General features: G+C 41.7%; 1 protein-coding gene and 1 pseudogene across 1 annotated transcript in view; both read left to right on the top strand.

The window, feature by feature from the left end:
* The window catches only part of Syne1 (spectrin repeat containing nuclear envelope protein 1), a 453,101-nt gene that overhangs the window by 173,207 nt on the left and 260,923 nt on the right, over positions 1–18,971 (top strand). Inside the window, exons 38-44 of the mRNA XM_035440411.1 lie at positions 2,016–2,169; positions 4,012–4,640; positions 7,320–7,499; positions 10,218–10,368; positions 10,709–10,867; positions 11,917–12,099; positions 18,261–18,362. Coding sequence (XP_035296302.1) covers positions 2,016–2,169; positions 4,012–4,640; positions 7,320–7,499; positions 10,218–10,368; positions 10,709–10,867; positions 11,917–12,099; positions 18,261–18,362 — 1,558 coding nt within the window. The remainder of the gene's footprint in view (positions 1–2,015; positions 2,170–4,011; positions 4,641–7,319; positions 7,500–10,217; positions 10,369–10,708; positions 10,868–11,916; positions 12,100–18,260; positions 18,363–18,971) is intronic.
* Positions 13,818–14,242, top strand: LOC100769244 (annotated as a pseudogene).

Here is an 18,971-nt window from a genome sequence, read left to right as displayed (position 1 = left end):
GAAATTCTGTTTCTAGGCATGGAGATCATTCTCCACTTTCATAGTGTCTGTGTTTGCTTCGTTGTTATCTTTTATTTGCTCAATCAAACAACAGATGTTAACAGGGTACCTGCTGCATGTCAGGCACCATTAAAATGGACAAAACTTAACCTTGAGTATTTTTAAAATCAAGATGGCAATAAGAAGAAATCCATGAGAGGGATGAGCACAGAGGACCACAGGAAGAAGAAGCAGGATGCTTGGGTGGCTGGGGGAAAGTGATGCAAGATCCTAATTAATCTTAATAATAAAAACTCAGAGTCAGATATCGGGGTAAAAGCTGAAAGAGTAGAGAAGTAAAGGACCAGCCACAGTCACCTCTTACCTCTCTGACTCCTCAGAACAAAAATGGGCTGAGTTCCTGTCTCTGCCCTGCCTTATCACTTCCTGTCTGTCTGTATAGACCTCCAGACCTCTATGGTTAACCAGTGGCTAGCTCCACCCTCCGATCTCCAGGCAAGCTTTATTTGTCAGAACACAAACAGGAAAGGCACAGAGAAAAATCAATGACAACTCTTCAGAGTCAAGAAGTGTCCCTTAAAACAGAGCAGGGTCTGTTCTCTAACTCCCAGACAGAATGGAAGGAATTTTAACTGACACAAGTGAGTGAAGACATTGAAAGTACATGCCAGGTGTTCCTGTTGCTTCCTGTTCCATAATATATTCCATGCGATAAAATTCTGTGATGAGCAAACTTAGGAGAAGTAAGGGTTTATTTCAGCTCACACTTCCAAGTCACAGTCCACCACTGAGGGAAGTCAGGGCAGGAATTTGAAGCAGACACCATGGAGGAACACTGCTCGATGGCTCACTGACACGGTAGCCCTCAGCTAGCTTTCTTATATAGCCCAGGGTCACCTGCCTGAGAATGGTGCTACCCACAGTAGGCTCTCCTAAGTCAATTAACAATCACATTAAAGCTAACTAGAATATAAAGACAGTATGTAGATAAACTCTGGATGCACACTACTGTAATGCATATTAGTATTTGGGGGTTACTGTTTTTAATTCCAGTTTGGGATTCTGATCTCAGTAACCTATTATTAATCAACTAATTAATTCACTTACTTTATAAGTTGCTTGGTCTCTGAAAATTCACCAAGCCTCTTTTTCAGTTCTGTAGCTAGCAAAACAAATAAAGTTGTTGCATTTGTGTGGTGGGAAGAGGGGCAGGACTGGGTTGGAGGAGATAAATGTATCATTAAGCAAATGAACCAAAGAATCTGTTTTGTTTCTGGTGATAAATACCACTAAGACAACATAGCACTTCAGACACATCTAAGTGGTATACCAGAGCAGACTAATGTTGCTCTGGGGACCCACACACAGGAGAGGGAGCAAATGTGCAAAGACTCGAAGGCAGGAATGAATGGACATGTACAAAAGAGATCGGTGGGATTGTAGGTAGGCTTTATCAGCTGAGCCCAGAGAAAGAGATCAGGCAGGACACTGCTATGGCACAGTCATGAGCTCTGAGGAGTTTGTCTTCCTAGATCTAACAGGAAGTGCTATGAACACATAACAGGAATTCTCTAATCCAATAAATCATGTCTGGCTGTCACATTGAATGTAGGCAGTGGGTAAGTATGGGAAAAGCAAGGCTGCCAGTTTAGGGTGCTTCTAGAAACCTGGCAAGAGCGGAAGGGACTTAGACTAGAGGTAGGTGGGATAGGGCACAGGGAGAGACACCACTCTCCTTGTGGTGTTGATGCTGCTGGGGCAGCAGGCACAGCTCAGGAATGGTGACGCGGTGGCGAAGCACAGAGAGGAAGAACAACGCACCAGAGTGGACAGTGGTTCACCGAGACCAGGAAAACCGTGAGACAGACAGGGCTTGGGGATTTGAATATAACCAGAGGTCTGGCTTGTCTCTGTATAACTGTTTTGCTTTGCTCAGGGGGTAAAGTCCTTTCCCAAAGTATAGCAAAAACCATTCTGTTCATAGCCAACTGTTTCATACCCGTCTCTCCCCACAGGATGCACTTCCTCCAGGCAGTGCTGGCTGAACACCAACACTTTGATGAGCTACTGTTTTCTTTCTCTGTCTGGATTAAGCAATTTCTCAGTGAATTACAAAGGACTTCAGAGATCAGTTTACTGGACCACCAAGTGGCTCTTACTCGGCACAAGGTAAAACGGGTTAACCTCTCAAGACAGAAAACAGATGTATTCAGAAGAGAAGGGCTTTGAATTCAAAGGGATGACACTCTTACATGGCAATACGTACATGGCAACAAGTTAGTTTTTTTTGCTTGATTGGGAAAATGGCTTAATAATTGAACTTATGGACCCAGCCACTGTGTTGAGCAGGTAGATTAAGCGGATAAAAATCACTTCAGGTAAAATAGCTGGGTAACTCAAAACAAAACAAAACAACAATAACAACAAAAGCAACAAAAATACCCTGTCATTTGTAGCATAAAATGTTAGGAATTTCTATTTTTGGATTTTCTATTTTGTTTTGGTCCAAAACCAAAGACTGCTACAAATTCCAGTGTTTTAACCGCTCATTTTTTTTTCTGATTTATCTCCTTAGTATGAAAATGGTTCCAAATTCATGAATTACTGATAATTTCCCTTATTTATAAGCTACAAATGGTATCTATTGGGTGTTATTAAAACTCAAAATCGGTTATTGATCAGATATAGAGATACTAGAGTTTCTATATAGAATCCATGTAAAACATTTGATAATTTCTGCGTGTTTATTCTTTGCTGGCTGTATATGCCCCCCTCTAAGAAAGGAAAAGCAAACCTTCCAGTCATCAGGACAGGGGAGAGCTTTTCAGCTGATGGAAGGCTCAAGTTGGAAGCCCAGGGCACTGCAAAGCCACAGCCAGAGAAGCTTTCTGACTGCAGTACTTCACAGGCATGGCTGGCAGGTTCTCCAGCTGACCCAAACCAGGGGATTTCAAAAGACTGACATCACAAAGGAGCAGAGAGTATGGACTTACTTGGGCAGGCTTTCTAGAGGAGAATCTCTAAATACAGAGGAGGTCAGGGGTCTGGAGTGAGAAGAAGTGGCTTAATTGTCAAGCTGGGAACTATCTAAAGCTATTATGGTTAAGATTAAAACAAGCAATGGTCTCTCTATGGTGGGAGCTTTGGTGACAATCTTTTGTTGGACTTTAAACATGTTATATAATCTGAGATGGTCAAAATCCTACACTCAAATAAAACATAGATCTGACTGGAAAGTAACTAAAACAGAGTTGTGTTCTACATCGCATGCACAGACGAGGAAAACGGAAACACTTATGAATGTTTCTGAAAGCTTTGCTATAGATAACTTTAAAAAATATTTATTTTATTATTTTTAATTGTGTGTGTGTGTGTGTGTGTGTGTGTGTGTGTGTGTGTGTGTGTGTGTGTATGTATGTGTGTGTGTGTACATGTGAATACAGCTGCCCACAGAGGCCAGAAGAGGCCATTGGATCTATTGGAGATGGAGTCACAGACAGTTGTGAGCCTTCTGAAAGGTCACAGATCACTTTTAACCACTGAGCCATCTCTTCAGCACCCCGTGGATGAATTCTAACTGCTAAGCTAAAGGCTGAGGAAAGGGCTCAGTCAGTAAAACGCTATCCAAGTGCCAGGGCCAGAGTTTTCTCTCCAGCCTTATGTAAAATTTCAGCATGGTAGTGGTTCCAGGAGGCAGTGATAAGATGAACCCTGAGGCTTCCTAGCCAGCCAGTCTCACCCAATCAGATACCTTAAGGTTCCCAGAGACCATAAAGGGGAGAGCAGTTGAGGAAGACACCCAACATTGACCTCTATCCTCCACATGCATACACACGTGCAAACCAAGGCACACACGAATAAGTACACACACATACACAGACATATAAATAAATAATAAATGCATGCTCCATTATCCGTGGCATGTACTATCTACCTCGAGAACACAAAGCCTGTTGTCTATCTGAAATAACTGTAGTGTGTCTGAGAATCAGAGGTTCTCTTCCCTTTCAGGACCACGCTGCAGAAATCGAGAAGAAGAGGGGAGAAGCAGAGAGTCTGCAAGGACACATAGCAAAGTTGCAGTCCCTGGGCAGAGCCGAGGACCTTCATCTGCTCCAGATCAAGGCTGATGACTGCTTCCAGCTCTTTGAGGAGGCCAACCAGGTAGTGGAGAGGCGGAAGCTGGCTCTGACACAGCTAGCAGAATTCCTCCAGAGCCATGCTTCTGCGTCCACTCTCCTTCACCAGCTCAGGCAAACGGTGGAAGCCACCAAAAGCATGAGCAAGAAGCAGTCAGACTCCCTAAAGAAAGACCTTAGTGATGCTATTCAAGACGTGAAAGCATTAGAATCCAGCGCCATCAGTCTCGATGGCATCCTGACCAAAGCCCAATACCACCTGAAAAGCGGGAGCACCCAGCAAAGGACCTCATGCAGAGCCACTGCTGAGCAGCTCTCTTTAGAGGTGGAGAGGGTCCAGAACCTTCTGGGAACCAAGCAGGGTGAGGCAGATGCCCTGGCAGTGTTGAAAAAGGCTTTCCATGAGCAGAAAGAAGAGCTGCTGAGCAGCATTGAAGACATCGAGGAGAGGACCGACAAGGAGCGCTTAAAGGAGCCCACCCGCCAGGCCCTGCAGCACAGGTCAGAAACCTGATGGATGCTGCTCTCTTCTGCTTTGCTTGTTCTGAAATTTATTTTCCTACAAAGAGTTAATCGTGCTCTATGTGGGCCACTTTCTCTCTTCGCTGTCTCTGTCTGTCTTTCTGTGTCATCACCCCCCTTCCCTGGAAGGTAAATGTGACACTTGGGAATTGTTAAAATGTCTTTGTTTTCCTTAAGGACCTTCCTAAAGACAGTGTATGTATGGACACTCTGAGACCTTACCTGCATGAGGCCCATACATCCTATTACCTATTGTTTTTTTTCTTTGTTTTCATTTTTATATTTATTTATCTTATTGTGGGGGCTTGTTTTGTTTTGTTTTTTAAGGCAGGGTTTTTCTGTGTATCTTTGGCTTTCCTGGAAATCTTTCTGTAGATCAGGCTGGCCTCAAACTCACATAGATCTCCCTGGTTCTGCTGGGATTAAAGGCATGCACCAACACTGCCTGCCCATCCTATTATCTATTGCAAGCAGTTTCTTACTGTCAAGAATGCAGGCAGAGGGGCTGGAGAGATGGCTCAGCAGTTCAGACCACCTGCTGATCCTGCAGAGAACAGGGCGGTGGGGGGCAGGGAAGGAATTGGTTGTCAGCACCTCCATGAAGCCACACAACCACCTGAGCTCTTATTCCAGTCCCAGGGGATCTGACACTCTCTTCTAACCTTTCTGGTCACTAGACATACACACAGTACAATAGATATGTGCAAGTGCTTATACATGCACATAGAATTAGTCATTATAAAAATGAAACAACTGGGGCAGAGACCCACATAAATGTGTGGTTTTGATATGAAAGGGTCAGCAAATTCCTCCCTGCAGACATAGGCTACTAATGCTTCAGTAAGGACTGGAGCAAGCTCATTGTTTGAGAGTAGAAGACAAGTGGCAGAGGAGAGGAAGCAGATGAAATGGTTCTCCCTTGCAATGAGCAGTTCAGCAGAGAGGCAGGTGGCCCTCTGAGGTCCCTGTTCATTCATTTAAAGTGACATCAGTCAGCTTGACTAAGTGATTCTCCACAACTGCTTTTTAATTTCTTGCCTGGAGGGAAGCAGGAGGCAGACAAGAGGGTTCCAGCAAAGTTGGGTCTTTTTCTGGAGTGTTCAGTGGAGAAGCAAAGGAACCTTAGTTCCTTTAGTAAATTTAGAAGTGATTTTCATCTGCGACTGCAGACTCCAGTACAATCTTCTTTTATTTTGTGAATAAAACTCTGTCCCTACTCAAGAGCTTGAGATCAGTCCCTGGCTTTGAAGGCAGGGAAACTTTGAGTGCACTTTGCACCAATGTCCATAGTTGACAAGGATCATTGTCTCTGCCAAGATCACTGTCATTCATCCCATTCTAATCACAACCAGACAGGAAGCCAAGACAGGAATGTGGTTTACATCAGAGCTACAGAGGCCTCTTCTCTCATCTGATGTGATATCGGATAAGTTTAACAATAAATCAACAAGAAAGACTAAGATTTGAGAAAGTTAAATTTCCAAGAAAAGAGGGACAGAGCTGTGTTCTGTAGCTCATCCCAGAAGCTACCAGCAGCATTGGGAAGGCAAGACAGCATTAACCCTCGCTGGCCAGCTCCAGCCAAGTAGATGGGGCATCCTCAGGCTTCTGGAGACAAAGCCCCAAACTAGGCTCCAAGCCATGCCAACATCTCTAATCCATTCAAAAGCATGCACTGGCTGAGGTTACAATAAATTTTCAGATTTACCCAGTCTTGGATATATGGAAGCCTCCCTGTAATGCTTGCTGTAGGCACCTTGCACCTATGCTTGCAAGGTGCAGAGAATGGGGGACATTCGCATGCAGCCATTTTGGGAATAGAGTCATATTATACATTATAGTACAACACCAAAATGTACTGATGGGTCAGTGGCCTCCTGTAGGGCCACATATTACAGAGGCACAAATGATTGTGTATTAGGGGACACAAAATCAGGTTTTCTCACAGTAATCTTTTATTAAAGGAGGTAATGTAGGTTTTATTTATTTATTTATTTATTTATTTTGGTTTTTCGAGACAGGGCTTCTCTGTGTAGCTTTGGAGCCTATCCTGGCACTCGCTCTGGAGACCAGGCTGGCTTCGAGGTGATCTCACAGAGATCCGACTGCCTCTGCCTCCTGAGTGCTGGGATTAAAGGCGTGCACCACCAACGCCTGGCTATAATGTAGGTTTTTAATAGATATTTTTCATAGAGCTTTGGTAGAGCTCTTTTGATTTTAAATGAAACAACTGTAATACCAATATATAATTATTTATGTGACCTGGACCCCAGAGCTCAGAAAGATGTCCTATGATGACCTTGCAAAAGAAGAATTCACCTCCTTGGCCTATAAAGTTAGCCTTCTTTGAGAACCCTTCTACCAATGAAAAGAGGAGAAGGTAAAAGTTCAATAAAATATTGAAAATGAACAGTAAGGGTGATTTTCAGTATCTTTGGATATACAGTCATTTACAAAAGTAATTTTTGTTGTTGTTTTTTCGAGATGGCTTCTCTGTTTCAAAAGTCTCTATCAGTTAATATGCATTAGTTTAATTGCTGTGTTGAGAGTTTTGCTAGCTGTGTTAAGACGTGCTTTCTGAGCTCAGGTGGTTAGAGAGAGGAAGCATTGGCTCATGGCCTCAGTAGGTTGGCACTAAACTAGCATTTGAATTCACAGGTTGCGAGTATTCAACCAGCTGGAGGACGAGTTAAACTCCCATGAGCATGAGCTCCGTTGGCTGAAAGACAAAGCGACACAAATCGCTCAGAAGGACATGGCTTTTGCCCCGGAAGTAGATAGGGAGATAAACCGCTTAGAAGCTACCTGGGAGGACACTAAAAGATTAATTCATGAAAAGTAAGTCAGCAGCCTCCTGATCTTGTCAAAGTTCCCAACTCATTTCGTGACACTGTGAGTTACCTGCTGCTTTCTGAAGATGTGGTCACCCTCGGTATTCTAGACCCTGCTAGTAACATTAAAATTTAGTTCTTCAGAAATGTGTTTGAAGTTGTTCTCTTGGTGTGGCAAAGAGAAGTTAATGTAAAAAAAAAATGATTTCCTAAAAGCAATAATTATCAGCCACTGTAAGATGCTACAATTAGAATTTTAAGTTTGTTTTATTATCTGTAATAGAGTTAATTATATATTTAATTTGAAAGTACACATTTTACTGTAAAGATTCCTTCCCCCTTTTTTTTTCCTGGAGAATTCTATGACAAATTCATTTAGTGGCCTCAGCTGTCAAGTTTCACAGTATCTGTTCTAACAATGGAAAAACCCTCATGTCTCACTGAAATCCATCTCTCCTCCTTCGAACCAGTTCCTGGCAACCTTGGATCCCTTCGTATCTTCCCTTTCATTTCTTTCTGTAATTGCATATAATGGACGTTGCTGTGTGAGTGTGTGAATGTGCTAGGCTTTTTTCTTTTTGAGCCACCAGCCAGTTCCCAAATCATGATACAGAGACTTACTATTAGTTTTGAATGCTCAGCTTAACCTAGGCTCATTTTGGGCTAGCTCTTTCAACTTAAACTATCCTGTTTCTCTTTATCTACCTTTTGCCTCAAGGCTTTTACCTTTCTTCCTTCTGCATATTTTACTTTCACTGTTTCTTGAGTCTGGCTGGCTTATGGCTGCCTGACTTCTTGCCACAGGCATGTCCCTCTCTTTCTCCTCATTCTAGTCTTCAACGTCTTCTCTTGATCTCCTCCCTCAGTCTAGATTTTTCCTAATACTTATTCTCTCTGCCCACCAGCCCCGCCTATTTTTTTCTCTTGCCTACCTATTGGCCATTCAGCTCTTTATTCAACCAATAAGATGCCTTAGGCAGGCAAGGTGAAACAAATGCAATACATCTGTACATAACTAAATGCAACACAAACAAATGTAACACATCTTTACATCATTAACAATGGCAGCAAAAACAAATGAAACAGACCTTCACACCATTAAAGTAATATTCCGCAACATAAACAAATGTAACACATCTTTACATAGTTAATTTCCACAACATATGGATAACTCAGTTTTTAAAATATGCAGCTGTTAAAATCCATTTAATGGGTGTACCACAGGCAATATAGTTACCTGTTGATGGGCAGGTAGGGTCTTTCTGGTTTAAATAATTAACATGAAATGTCTATGGAAATTCATATTTCTGATTTTTTTTACATCAGATTTTTATCCTACTGGGTTTCTGGGTAAGTGTATGCTTAGATGTATAAAACACTGACAAGTAATTTCAACAAAGTATCCATTCCAGGCAGGTGAAAGCTCCAGCAGGTATACATTGTTTCCCACACTTACTACTCTCAAGTTTCACATGTGCTCCAGTAGTCACCATTCTAAAACACATACAGTGGTATCTCATGTTTTTAATTTGTATTTGAGTGGTGCTTAAGGATAATAGGTATATAGTTCTCTTTAGTTATCTGCACATATCTTCTTCAATTAAATATTTACTGAAATTGGCTGGGTTATTTGTTGTTGTTGAGGTCTTTCTTATATCTGTATAATCCCAAACAGAATCTCTACATAATTGTATAGAAATTGACAAACAATTCTAAGTTTTATATTTAAAAACAAATAACTAAGTAATCTAATTTTTTGAGGAAATGGGGCTGGGAAGCTGGCTCAATGAATAGTGTTTGCTATACAAGCATGAAGAGATGACTTCAAGCACCAGCACAGCACCCAGATGAAACCGAGTGTATGCTGTAGCCTCAGCACCAGAGAGGTGGAGACGGGAGGGTCCTGAGACTTGCTAGACAGCCAGTATAGATAAAATGGAGAACTCCAGGTTCAGTGAGAGAGCCTGAAATCCATCCAGTAGAGATGGATTGAGAAAAATAGCCAATGTTGAAATCTGGCCTCCATACACAAGTGCACACATATATATACATACAAACAGGAATTTTAAAAAGGAATTATGGGACTCACATTATCTGGGTCACTGTGATATTGTAGCTGAAGAATAATTAAATGGAACATAGAATAAATAAGATGGAGAAATGTACTCACACACAATCAACTCATTTTTGACAATGTCACATGATGGAGTTGATGGAGAGGACCTCTTCAACGAAGGATGCTGGGACTTTTGGTGACTCATTTGCATTTTAAAGAAGTGAGCCTCAGACCCCATTGTGTCATAAACAAAGGCTTTTGACAGAAAATTGGGAATGGCCCATGCAGTGACTTCAAACATAGGTTCTTCATTTAACCATGCCACACAAACATTGTTTTGTTTTGTTTCATCTACTATTGGTTTCTTTCTCCCCACCTGCCGTTCTATTTACAGCATCAAAAATAACTAAAGCAACATGAAAAAACATTTTAAAACTTAAAATATTTTGGATGACTCGTCTAAGATTGAGTTGGAGAGCAGACTGGAGTTAGAATTTAGCAGAATTAACTAACAACAGTACTGATTTCAGTGGCAGAGAGCATGGTTCTCTCTTGGCACCCACACCTATCTCTGAATGAATTTGTGCAAGGATATAGTAGGTCTAGTCCTAGAGAACTCATTCCCCTCCTGGTGCATGATAAGTAAGATATTTTCTTTAATCATTACAGCCAGGGCCAGTGCTGTGGACTTATTGACTTAATAAGAGAATATCAGAATTTGAAGTCAGCTGTGTGTAAAGTTCTGGAAAATGCTGGTGATGTTATTGCCATGAGAGCTGCTGTGAAGGACCAGGAGGACCTTAAGTGGGCTTTTTCCAAGGTAAAATGCAAGCACATTTATTTAAGTGGCCTTCAGTGTTCATTCATGCATTTTACTCCTAAAGAAACTCTCTGTTGTCAGTTTATCTAGATGTGGATAATTCCTGTTAGCAGTTCAACTTTTTTCTAAGAATACTAATATTCTGAAAAAGTTTAATTCAAGAAAATTATATATACATGTCTGTGTATATATGTATATCCAGGTGTGTGTATATATACATACACATATTATCATTAGTTTTCTGAGTAAAGCCAAACAAAATACATTTCTTAGAGGGAAAATATTTTTAAACCCTTATCATTGGTTGTTTTACCAATTAAGGAAACATTTATGTCCGCAGCATGAAACTGTCAAGAATGAAATGAATTCTAAACAGAAAGAGTTGGATAGTTTTACCAGCAAAGGCAAGCACTTGCTATCTGAACTGAAGAAAATCCACAGTGGAGATTTCGGCTTGGTCAAGACAGACATGGAGAGCACCCTGGACAAGTGGCTGGATGTAAGAGCACCCCCTGGAGTCTGTGAGCAGCTTATATGCAGGATCTTTCAGGCAGAGATTAACCTGAGATTGGAACTCCACCTTGAGTTTTCAGAGTTCATGCCAACAGAAAATGTTATATGAACTAGTTTGACAACACTTACCGACAGATTTCTGGAATTTTATTTGATAACTACAAGCATGATAAATTATAACTTGGAATGTTTCCCTTCTCAAAATGTTGAAATTGTGGATAAAAATTGGATCATTTATTCATATCTGGTAGAAAATTCAATCACAGTAAATATGAATGTACAGTATAGAGACTGTAGTCTTGCACTGAAAAGGATTAGGATTGTACTTTAGAGGTTTGACTTTCAGTTCTTGCACCATCATTCACTAACTCCATGGCCAGATGCTAAATATTTTCCTATATCACAGATATGCTCTAATCTAATTAATGCCCATTCCTATATCATAGCAGTACAAATAAAAGTGCTTAGAGTACTTGCTGCTTTGAAAATAAATTCAGGGCTGGAGAGATGGCTCAGAGGTTAAGTGCACTGGCTGTAGAGTCCAGGTTTGATTCTCAGCACCCATGCAACAGCTCACAGTCATCTGTGACCCTAGCCCTAAGAGATTTGATGCCCTCTTCTGGCCTATGCAGGCACTGCACACATGTAGTACATTACACATACAAGCAGGCAAAACACCTATGGACATAAAGTAAGTTTTAAAATGATAAAGGAAATAAACACAATACCATCCTATACAGACCTCAGTCCGGTAGACTCCTATGTAGTGAGTGACACTTCTGTGTTCTAACATACCCTTTGTCATTAGTACCCCAACTTACAAATGAAAAGTGACTGTCTCAGAATTCAAACAACTCACCCATTGATGGATTTAGTCTGTGTATTGGTTAGCATTTAAGATATGCTAATTGATGTACAGTCATTATTTTGAATTTTTGCCAGAATGTAATTTTTCTTCTCATGAAAACGCTGGTGGGGTAGTGAGGGTTGCAGAACCCCGTATTATGATGGCCTGGTTCCTATTTCCTCTCCCAGGTGTCAGAGAGAATTGAAGAAAACATGGACAGGTTAAGAGTAAGCATGTCCATCTGGGATGATGTCCTTTCAAGTAAGGATGAGATTGAAGGATGGGCCAACAGCTCCCTTCCACAACTGGCTGAACACATCAGCGACCTGAACAACAGCCGCGGAGCTGAAGAATTCCTGAAGGAATTTGAGGTAACTGACAATGCATGCATGTGGAGGTTGGGGTACATCACTATGCAGAATGAGAGAAAAAAATGGGTGTTCCTAAGTCCATTCTGCTTTTCAAAGACACAGATGAATGTGACAAATATCACCTAACTTCAGCTATTGATTTAAAAAATTGATTAGGCTCTAGTTAAGCATTTTAAATAATTATTTCTTAGTTGGGGCTGATATTCATCACTTTTCTGTTGCTGTGATAATATGCCCTGACAGAAATCAGCTTTGGAGAGAAAGGGTTTGTTTAGGCTGATGGTTCCAAGCAGGATACAGTCCATCTTAGCAGGGACAGCATGGTAGGGGGAGTGTGAGGCTGGCCCACCACAGTTCATCTTCACAAAGGAAGTAGAGAGAGAAATACAAAATCCGAAAGTGGGGCCAGGGTACAAACTCCTGAAGCCCACCCCACGGACACACATCCTCTAGCAAGGCTTCACTTCCTAATGCTTCAATGACCTTCCCAAACAGTGCCGCCAGCTGGGGAACAAAGCTTCCCAGACATGAGCCCATGGGGACATTTTTTTATTCAACCCCTGTCAATGGACTTCAAACATTAGTGTAAAAAGAAAAGTGCATTAAATGCCCAATTATTCTGAGTATATGGCCCCTTCCTTTGCAAAAACCCATATAAGAAGTGTTCGTAACTTTTTGTACCTACTGTCCTTTATTCAGAAGAGAAATATCTTCTACTGAGAACCTGCATTGTGCTGTGGCTACAACTGGTGACATGTTATACTTCATTTATAGAAAAATTAAAGATACCCAACCTTTGAAAATTGTACTTGGCTATTTATTCTAAACTACTTTCAATCCTATTTATTATGTTGGTGTTTAAAATAAAAATTCAGCCAGGAAATTCTTAGCAAACATTGTTCCAGTTGTTTTTTCGTTTTTTGTTGTTTTTGGCTTTTTGTGACCCAACACAAACTAGAGCCATTTGAGAAAAGGGACCCTCAACTGAGGAATTGCTTCCACCAGATTAGCCTCTAGGGCATTTCTTGATTAATGATTTATGTAGGAGGGGCCATCTCTAGGCAGGTGAATTATATGAAAGAGCAAGCTGAGCAAGATATGGGGAGCAAGCCAGTGAGAAAATTTTGTTCCTGCCTCTTCTTGAGTTCTGCCCTAACTTCCCTCAGTGATGGTCACTGGCACAGAAGTGTAGGCCAAATAAATCCCCAAGTTGATTTTGGTCACAGTGTTTGTGACAGGCGAAATGTTTGCTGTGTAAATATAAAACCCCGGTCTTAGATCTCCAACAATCTCTTATGGCCTGTGGATGTGGTGGTCTGCCTGTAATCCTATCATCTCCAAGAATCAGGAGCAGGGGATCCCCAGATCAAGCAGGGGACCTAGGCAGACTCGCCAAATCAATGAGCTTTGGGTTCAAGTCGGAGATCATGCCTCAATACATAAGGTGGAGAGCAATTGAAGAAGATACTCAGTGTTGGTCTCTGGCCTTTGCAACACAGGTACACAGACCTGTACATATGACAACATACATACCCGTGTGAATGCATATTACACACAATTGAAAAAATGTACAGTGACAATAGGACCATGATTAGAAATTAGACAGGAGCTTTTCTGTCTGGACTGGGCCTGCGAGCAGCCGGGGTGCTCCTATCTGTCGGAGCTAACTGCTGCTTGGTGGGCCTCCGTGGCCCGGCAAACGCCCCAGCCGAGCAAAGATGGTGGGCCGGAACAGTGCCTTCGCCGCCGGCGTGTGCGCACCTCTTCATCGAGTACTGATTCTACTTTGACCGCAAAAGGCAGAATGACCCTAACTTCAAGAACAGGCTTCGAGAACGAAGAAAGAAACAGAAGCTTGCTAAAGAAAGAGCTGGTCTTTCCAAGTTACCTGATTTAAAAGATGCTGAAGCTGTTCAAAAATTCTTCCTTGAAGAGATATAGCTTGGGGAAGAGTTATTAGCACAAGGTGAATATGAGAAGGGTGTAGACCACCTGACAAATGCAATTGCTGTGTGTGGACAGCCTCAGCAGCTGCTGCAAGACTCTTCCCCCACCAGTGTTCCAGAGGCTTCTGACCAAGCTTCCAGCCATTAGTCAGAGAACTGTAAGTGCTCAGAGCTTGCTTGAAGATGATATGGAATGAGCAAGATTTCAACACGATAAAAATCTCAGTTAAAAATGAACCACCAGCTTGGAAGCTGATCAGCTCTGGGGGAAAAGGGCAAATATGCTTGTCATGAACTGTCCTACACTGAAGTCTACCAAAGTGAATGTGGACTTTGAGTAGATCCATTGTCTGTTCTATTTATTTTTTCCAGTGAAAAGTATTTTGATAGAACTTTTCATTTTATAAATAACACCGAGTTAACCAAAATATCATGTTTTTCGTTTATTCTTAAGACATGCAATTCAGATGTAAATACAGCAGAGTTATTACTTAGATTAAAAACTCCCGGTGATGAATTTTAAAAGAATGGCAGAGAGTATGAAGGATAGTTGAATAATGCCCATTTTTAAACACTAATATTTTTTACTGTAAATCATAAAATTGGATAGAAACTTGTTTGTGAAAACTAAGCATTAAAATCTTGTAGATACTGTTAAAAAAGGAAATTAGAAAGATTACAGAGAGAGAGAGCTGTTTCAAAAGGCATGTAGTTGACTGTCCTTTCAGTAAGGGAAGCTCCTAGTCACATTCTGCAGCCTGCTTCTTCCCCCCCCCCCCGCCCGTTGTTGGTTGATAGTGTTTTTACTCTTTAACTCTTACCTCTTTTGGGGGCCCACTACCCAACTCCCAAATAGATCACACATGGAGTCTTATCCATGGGTGGCTGGGTGGCTGTCCCCCGATGTCCTCCTCTCCTTGTTCTCTTGCTTCTTCCTCCTCTTCCTCCTCATTTGTCCTTCTATTTAGCCTCTCTGCCTGTTAGCCCCTCCTACCCTTGCTCCTGCCTCACTATCGGTCTTCAGCTCTTTCTTAGGATCATCGGGTGCTTTAGACAGGCAAAGAATCACAGCTTCATGGAGTTAAATAAATGCAGCATAAACAAAAGCAATGCATCTGTACATCATTAAACAAATGATCCATAGCATAGACAAATGCAACATACCTTAAAATAATATTCTAGTAAGAAGGGACTTTGAGAGCCCATCCCACGTGAAGGGATGAACTCTTGGCCTGGACACATGGGGGAAGGCCTAAGCCAGGCCCAGGGTGATGTGGTGGACTTTGGGGAGCCCCCATCCAGGGCCCTACCCTGCCTGGGGAGTGGAGGGTGGATGGGATGGGGAGTAGGTCGGGGCAGGGGGGGGGGGGGAGGGGAGGGAGAGGGAGAAGGGATTGACATGTGAAACAAGCTTGTTCCTAATTTGAACTAATAAAAAAAGAATTAAAAAATATTCTACAACAACCCCCCCCCACACACACACACACACACATACCTGGCACATACAAAGAACCTGACAGATAAGTGGATGAATGACTGTAGTCTAATTTAACTGTACTGCTTAAGTTACTGGACAATCTCACACTCAAATCAATTTTTAGAGATCTTATAATCAGAATTCATGAAAATTATACAGACTAAACATTCAGACATGAAGAATCCCAAGGTCTTTTTAGTTGCTATTGCTGATGTTAAAATTAGTATTTCAGCTCATACAGTGTTCTGTGCTGAAGTGAGGTATTTGGGCTCACAAAGGGTGATTGTTGCAAATTGTGTAAGCCAGAATTAAACACACACAAGAAAAAACTGTGGACTGAAGAGTTCTCTTGGTGATTAAAAGCATCTGCTGCTCTTCCAGGGAACGTGGAGTTAATTCCCATTATCCACATGGTGGCGCACAACCATCTGTAATGTGACACCTTCTTTTGGCCTCTGCAGGAACCAGGCATGTCACAGGCCTCTGCAGGAACCAGAAATACACACAGACAAACCACTCATATCCTAAAATAAAAAATAAATTTCAGTAAGAAAAAAAAAAAACCACAATTGAGTGGCTGGAATCATGAGTTACTGGTAATAGTGCATGTTGCTCTTACAGAAAACCTAAGATCAATTCCCAGCACCCATGTTGGTAAGTTCACAGCAACCTGTAACTCCAGGAGGATCCAATGCCTCTGGCCTCCAAAGGCACTTAGGTGCACACACACATGCACACAGATACACATGTGCACACATACACAAGTATACACACATCATGCACACACACACGTGTACACATACACACAATTTTTAAAGTAAATTGAATCTTTAAAAAACTAATAGTAGGGCCTGCAGAGATGGCTCTGTGGCTAAGAGTACCTGCTGCTCTTGTAGAGGATCTGTGTTCAGTTCCCAGCACTAATATGGCAGCTCACAACCATTTGTATCTCCAGTTTCTGCGGATCATGTACCTTCTTCTGGCCTCAGAGGGCACTAGGCATTCACAGTCTGCACACACATACATGCAGGAAAAACACACAGACACATCTTTTAAAAGCCTAACTACAAATAAATTTACAGCTAAATAAATTCTATTAAAAACAAAAGAGTACATACTCAAAACTTACCATTTTTTTAAGGCAATGGTGCAAAGTTATAATCTCAGCACTTGGGAGGCTGAGGTAGGCGATGGTTACAAGTCAGAGACTAGCTTAGTCACATAGCAAGATCATATCTCAAAAAATTATCATTAGTGCCGGGCGTTGGTGGTGCACTCCTTTAATCCCAGCACCCGGCAGGCAGAGGCAGGCAGATCTCTGTGAGTTCGAGGCCAGCCTGGTCTCCAGAGCGAGTGCCAGGATAGGCTCAAAGCTACACAGAGAAACCCTGTCTTGAGAACAAACAAAAAACCATTATCATTAGTTAATTATTATTATTATATACTTTAGTGTGCACTAAGCCCTTGGGTTCTTTTGTTTGTTTGTTTGTTTTGAGACAGGATTTCTCTGTATTCTTTTTAATCCTGTCCTAGAATTAGCTCTTGTAGACCAGGCTGGCCTCGAACTCACAGAGATCCGCCTGCCTCTGCCTGCTGGGTGCTGGGATTAAAAGCGTGTGCAACACCACCAGCCAGAACCCCTGGGTTCTTGATGTCTGTTACATCTAGAGCAGACACTGGACATGGCATGGAATGCTGCACTATTCTATGATGCATCTCTCTGTTGTACAAGGACAGTGACACCATGCTTAGAGCCTGCAGTGGTGTTAAATACCACAGCATGAGTTTTAGTAGGACAGGAAGTTGTCAAATCAGCCATCTTTTGTTGACTGCGTAAACTCGGCTGTGTGTCTCAAACCCTTATTTGGCAAGGTTCAGTCTCTCTGAGATGGACTTTTTGTTGCTGATCTTGTGATGTGCCAGTTACTAGATCAGTACATTGGAACTAGCCCAATACCTGGCCCTGTCTTTCCTACTTCCAAGCCTACTGCAGGTCAGCAGCTGAGTTCCCTAAACACCAAGCTGGTTCTGTAAAAGGCCACCAGTCCTGGCAGTGAGTTCCATATTGTACAAGCCATTGGAAATTCTGTGGTCACAAAGCAGTAGGTTCTGTTTTCCATGATGAGAGGGCTCTGGTGTTAAATATTATTTTGTGACTCAAAACTATGAAGTTGATAAGCGTCTTTGCTCAATAATGATTCTTGCTTGGTATTCTTTTGTATGTTAATTGTTGATCCAAAAGCAGGGTGGAGGGGAGAGGTAAAATATCAAATGTCAAAACAATTTCTGCTTCAAGGTCTTGTAAATATTTATTTGAAGCGTGTCTTCTGTGTGCTGTTGATAGTCCCCAAGCAGTCTCGATATGCATTTGTTTTAGCATGCTTCTGTAAGACTTTAACGTTGCCATGGTAACTGGTAATAATACAGCTAATGAATAAATGACAACCTAGTGGACATTTTCACTGACTCAGTGAGTTGGGTCAGTGTTTCATTTTTTCCAGGGGATTTTTTTTTCCAATAAAAGAGGGTGGGAGAGAGAAATTCCCACATGCCCCTTCTTATCCAGAGTTAACTTTAATGGTAACATTTTCCACACTAATGAAAAAGTTGGGCAGATTTTCTAAATATCGCTGAAAGCTGGTGGTGTGGTGACAGTTAGCTCATAGTACGAGATGCCAAGCATAGCCTGTCAGTCTCTGGATTAGTGATGCCTTTCCCCTGTGTCTTCACTTTCACAGTCTGAAGTTAAAAACAAAGCCTTGAAATTGGAAGAACTGCACTCCAAAATCAATGACCTTAAAGAACTAACAAAAAATCCAGAGACACCAACAGACCTGCAGGTAAGCAAAAGATGACTTTTTCAATAAATACCAGGTAACAGCCAATCACATCTTCATTCCCAAAATCCAAAATGTTTGTGTTTGTTGTACCTGTATATGTGTGTATATGTCTATATCACCATAATTCTTGGCAAATGTGGACTTTTTCATATATGAGGTTAAACATTAACATCAGTAGAAATCTTTATGCCAATGTTCAGACCATATTTACATTTCAAATGTCGTAATGTTATAATAAGGGTAGTTCAATTTTCCTTACAGAATTCTGGATGCATTATCAACATGATTGTTTCTTGGTACATTCTGTGTTTAGACAGGAATAGACCAATTCCTGCCCCCCTTAATGAATACGTGTTCTTACTTATAATGTGCTAATTCATTTACACAGTAACTGGGCTAATTCATTTACACAGTAACTGGGCTTGGGGACAGGTTTAGGATTGCCTATGTCTGTTCATGGCCCTGTAGATGGTTCCAGTCCCAGGGACCATGAGGCAGGTCAGGGAGGAGCTGAGTTGGCCAGGCAACCTGGGCCTAGAAGTGTCCAAGTGTCCAAGCCCTAGAAGCACCCTGTGTGGTATGTATGCTTTGATTGACCCCTCACCAGCA

This window comes from Cricetulus griseus, chromosome 2 (genome assembly GCF_003668045.3).
Source record: "Cricetulus griseus strain 17A/GY chromosome 2, alternate assembly CriGri-PICRH-1.0, whole genome shotgun sequence".
In the NCBI taxonomy this organism is placed as follows: Eukaryota; Metazoa; Chordata; class Mammalia; order Rodentia; family Cricetidae; genus Cricetulus; species Cricetulus griseus.
Note: the sequence above shows the minus strand (reverse complement) of the source record. Positions and strands in the feature narration are given on the sequence as shown.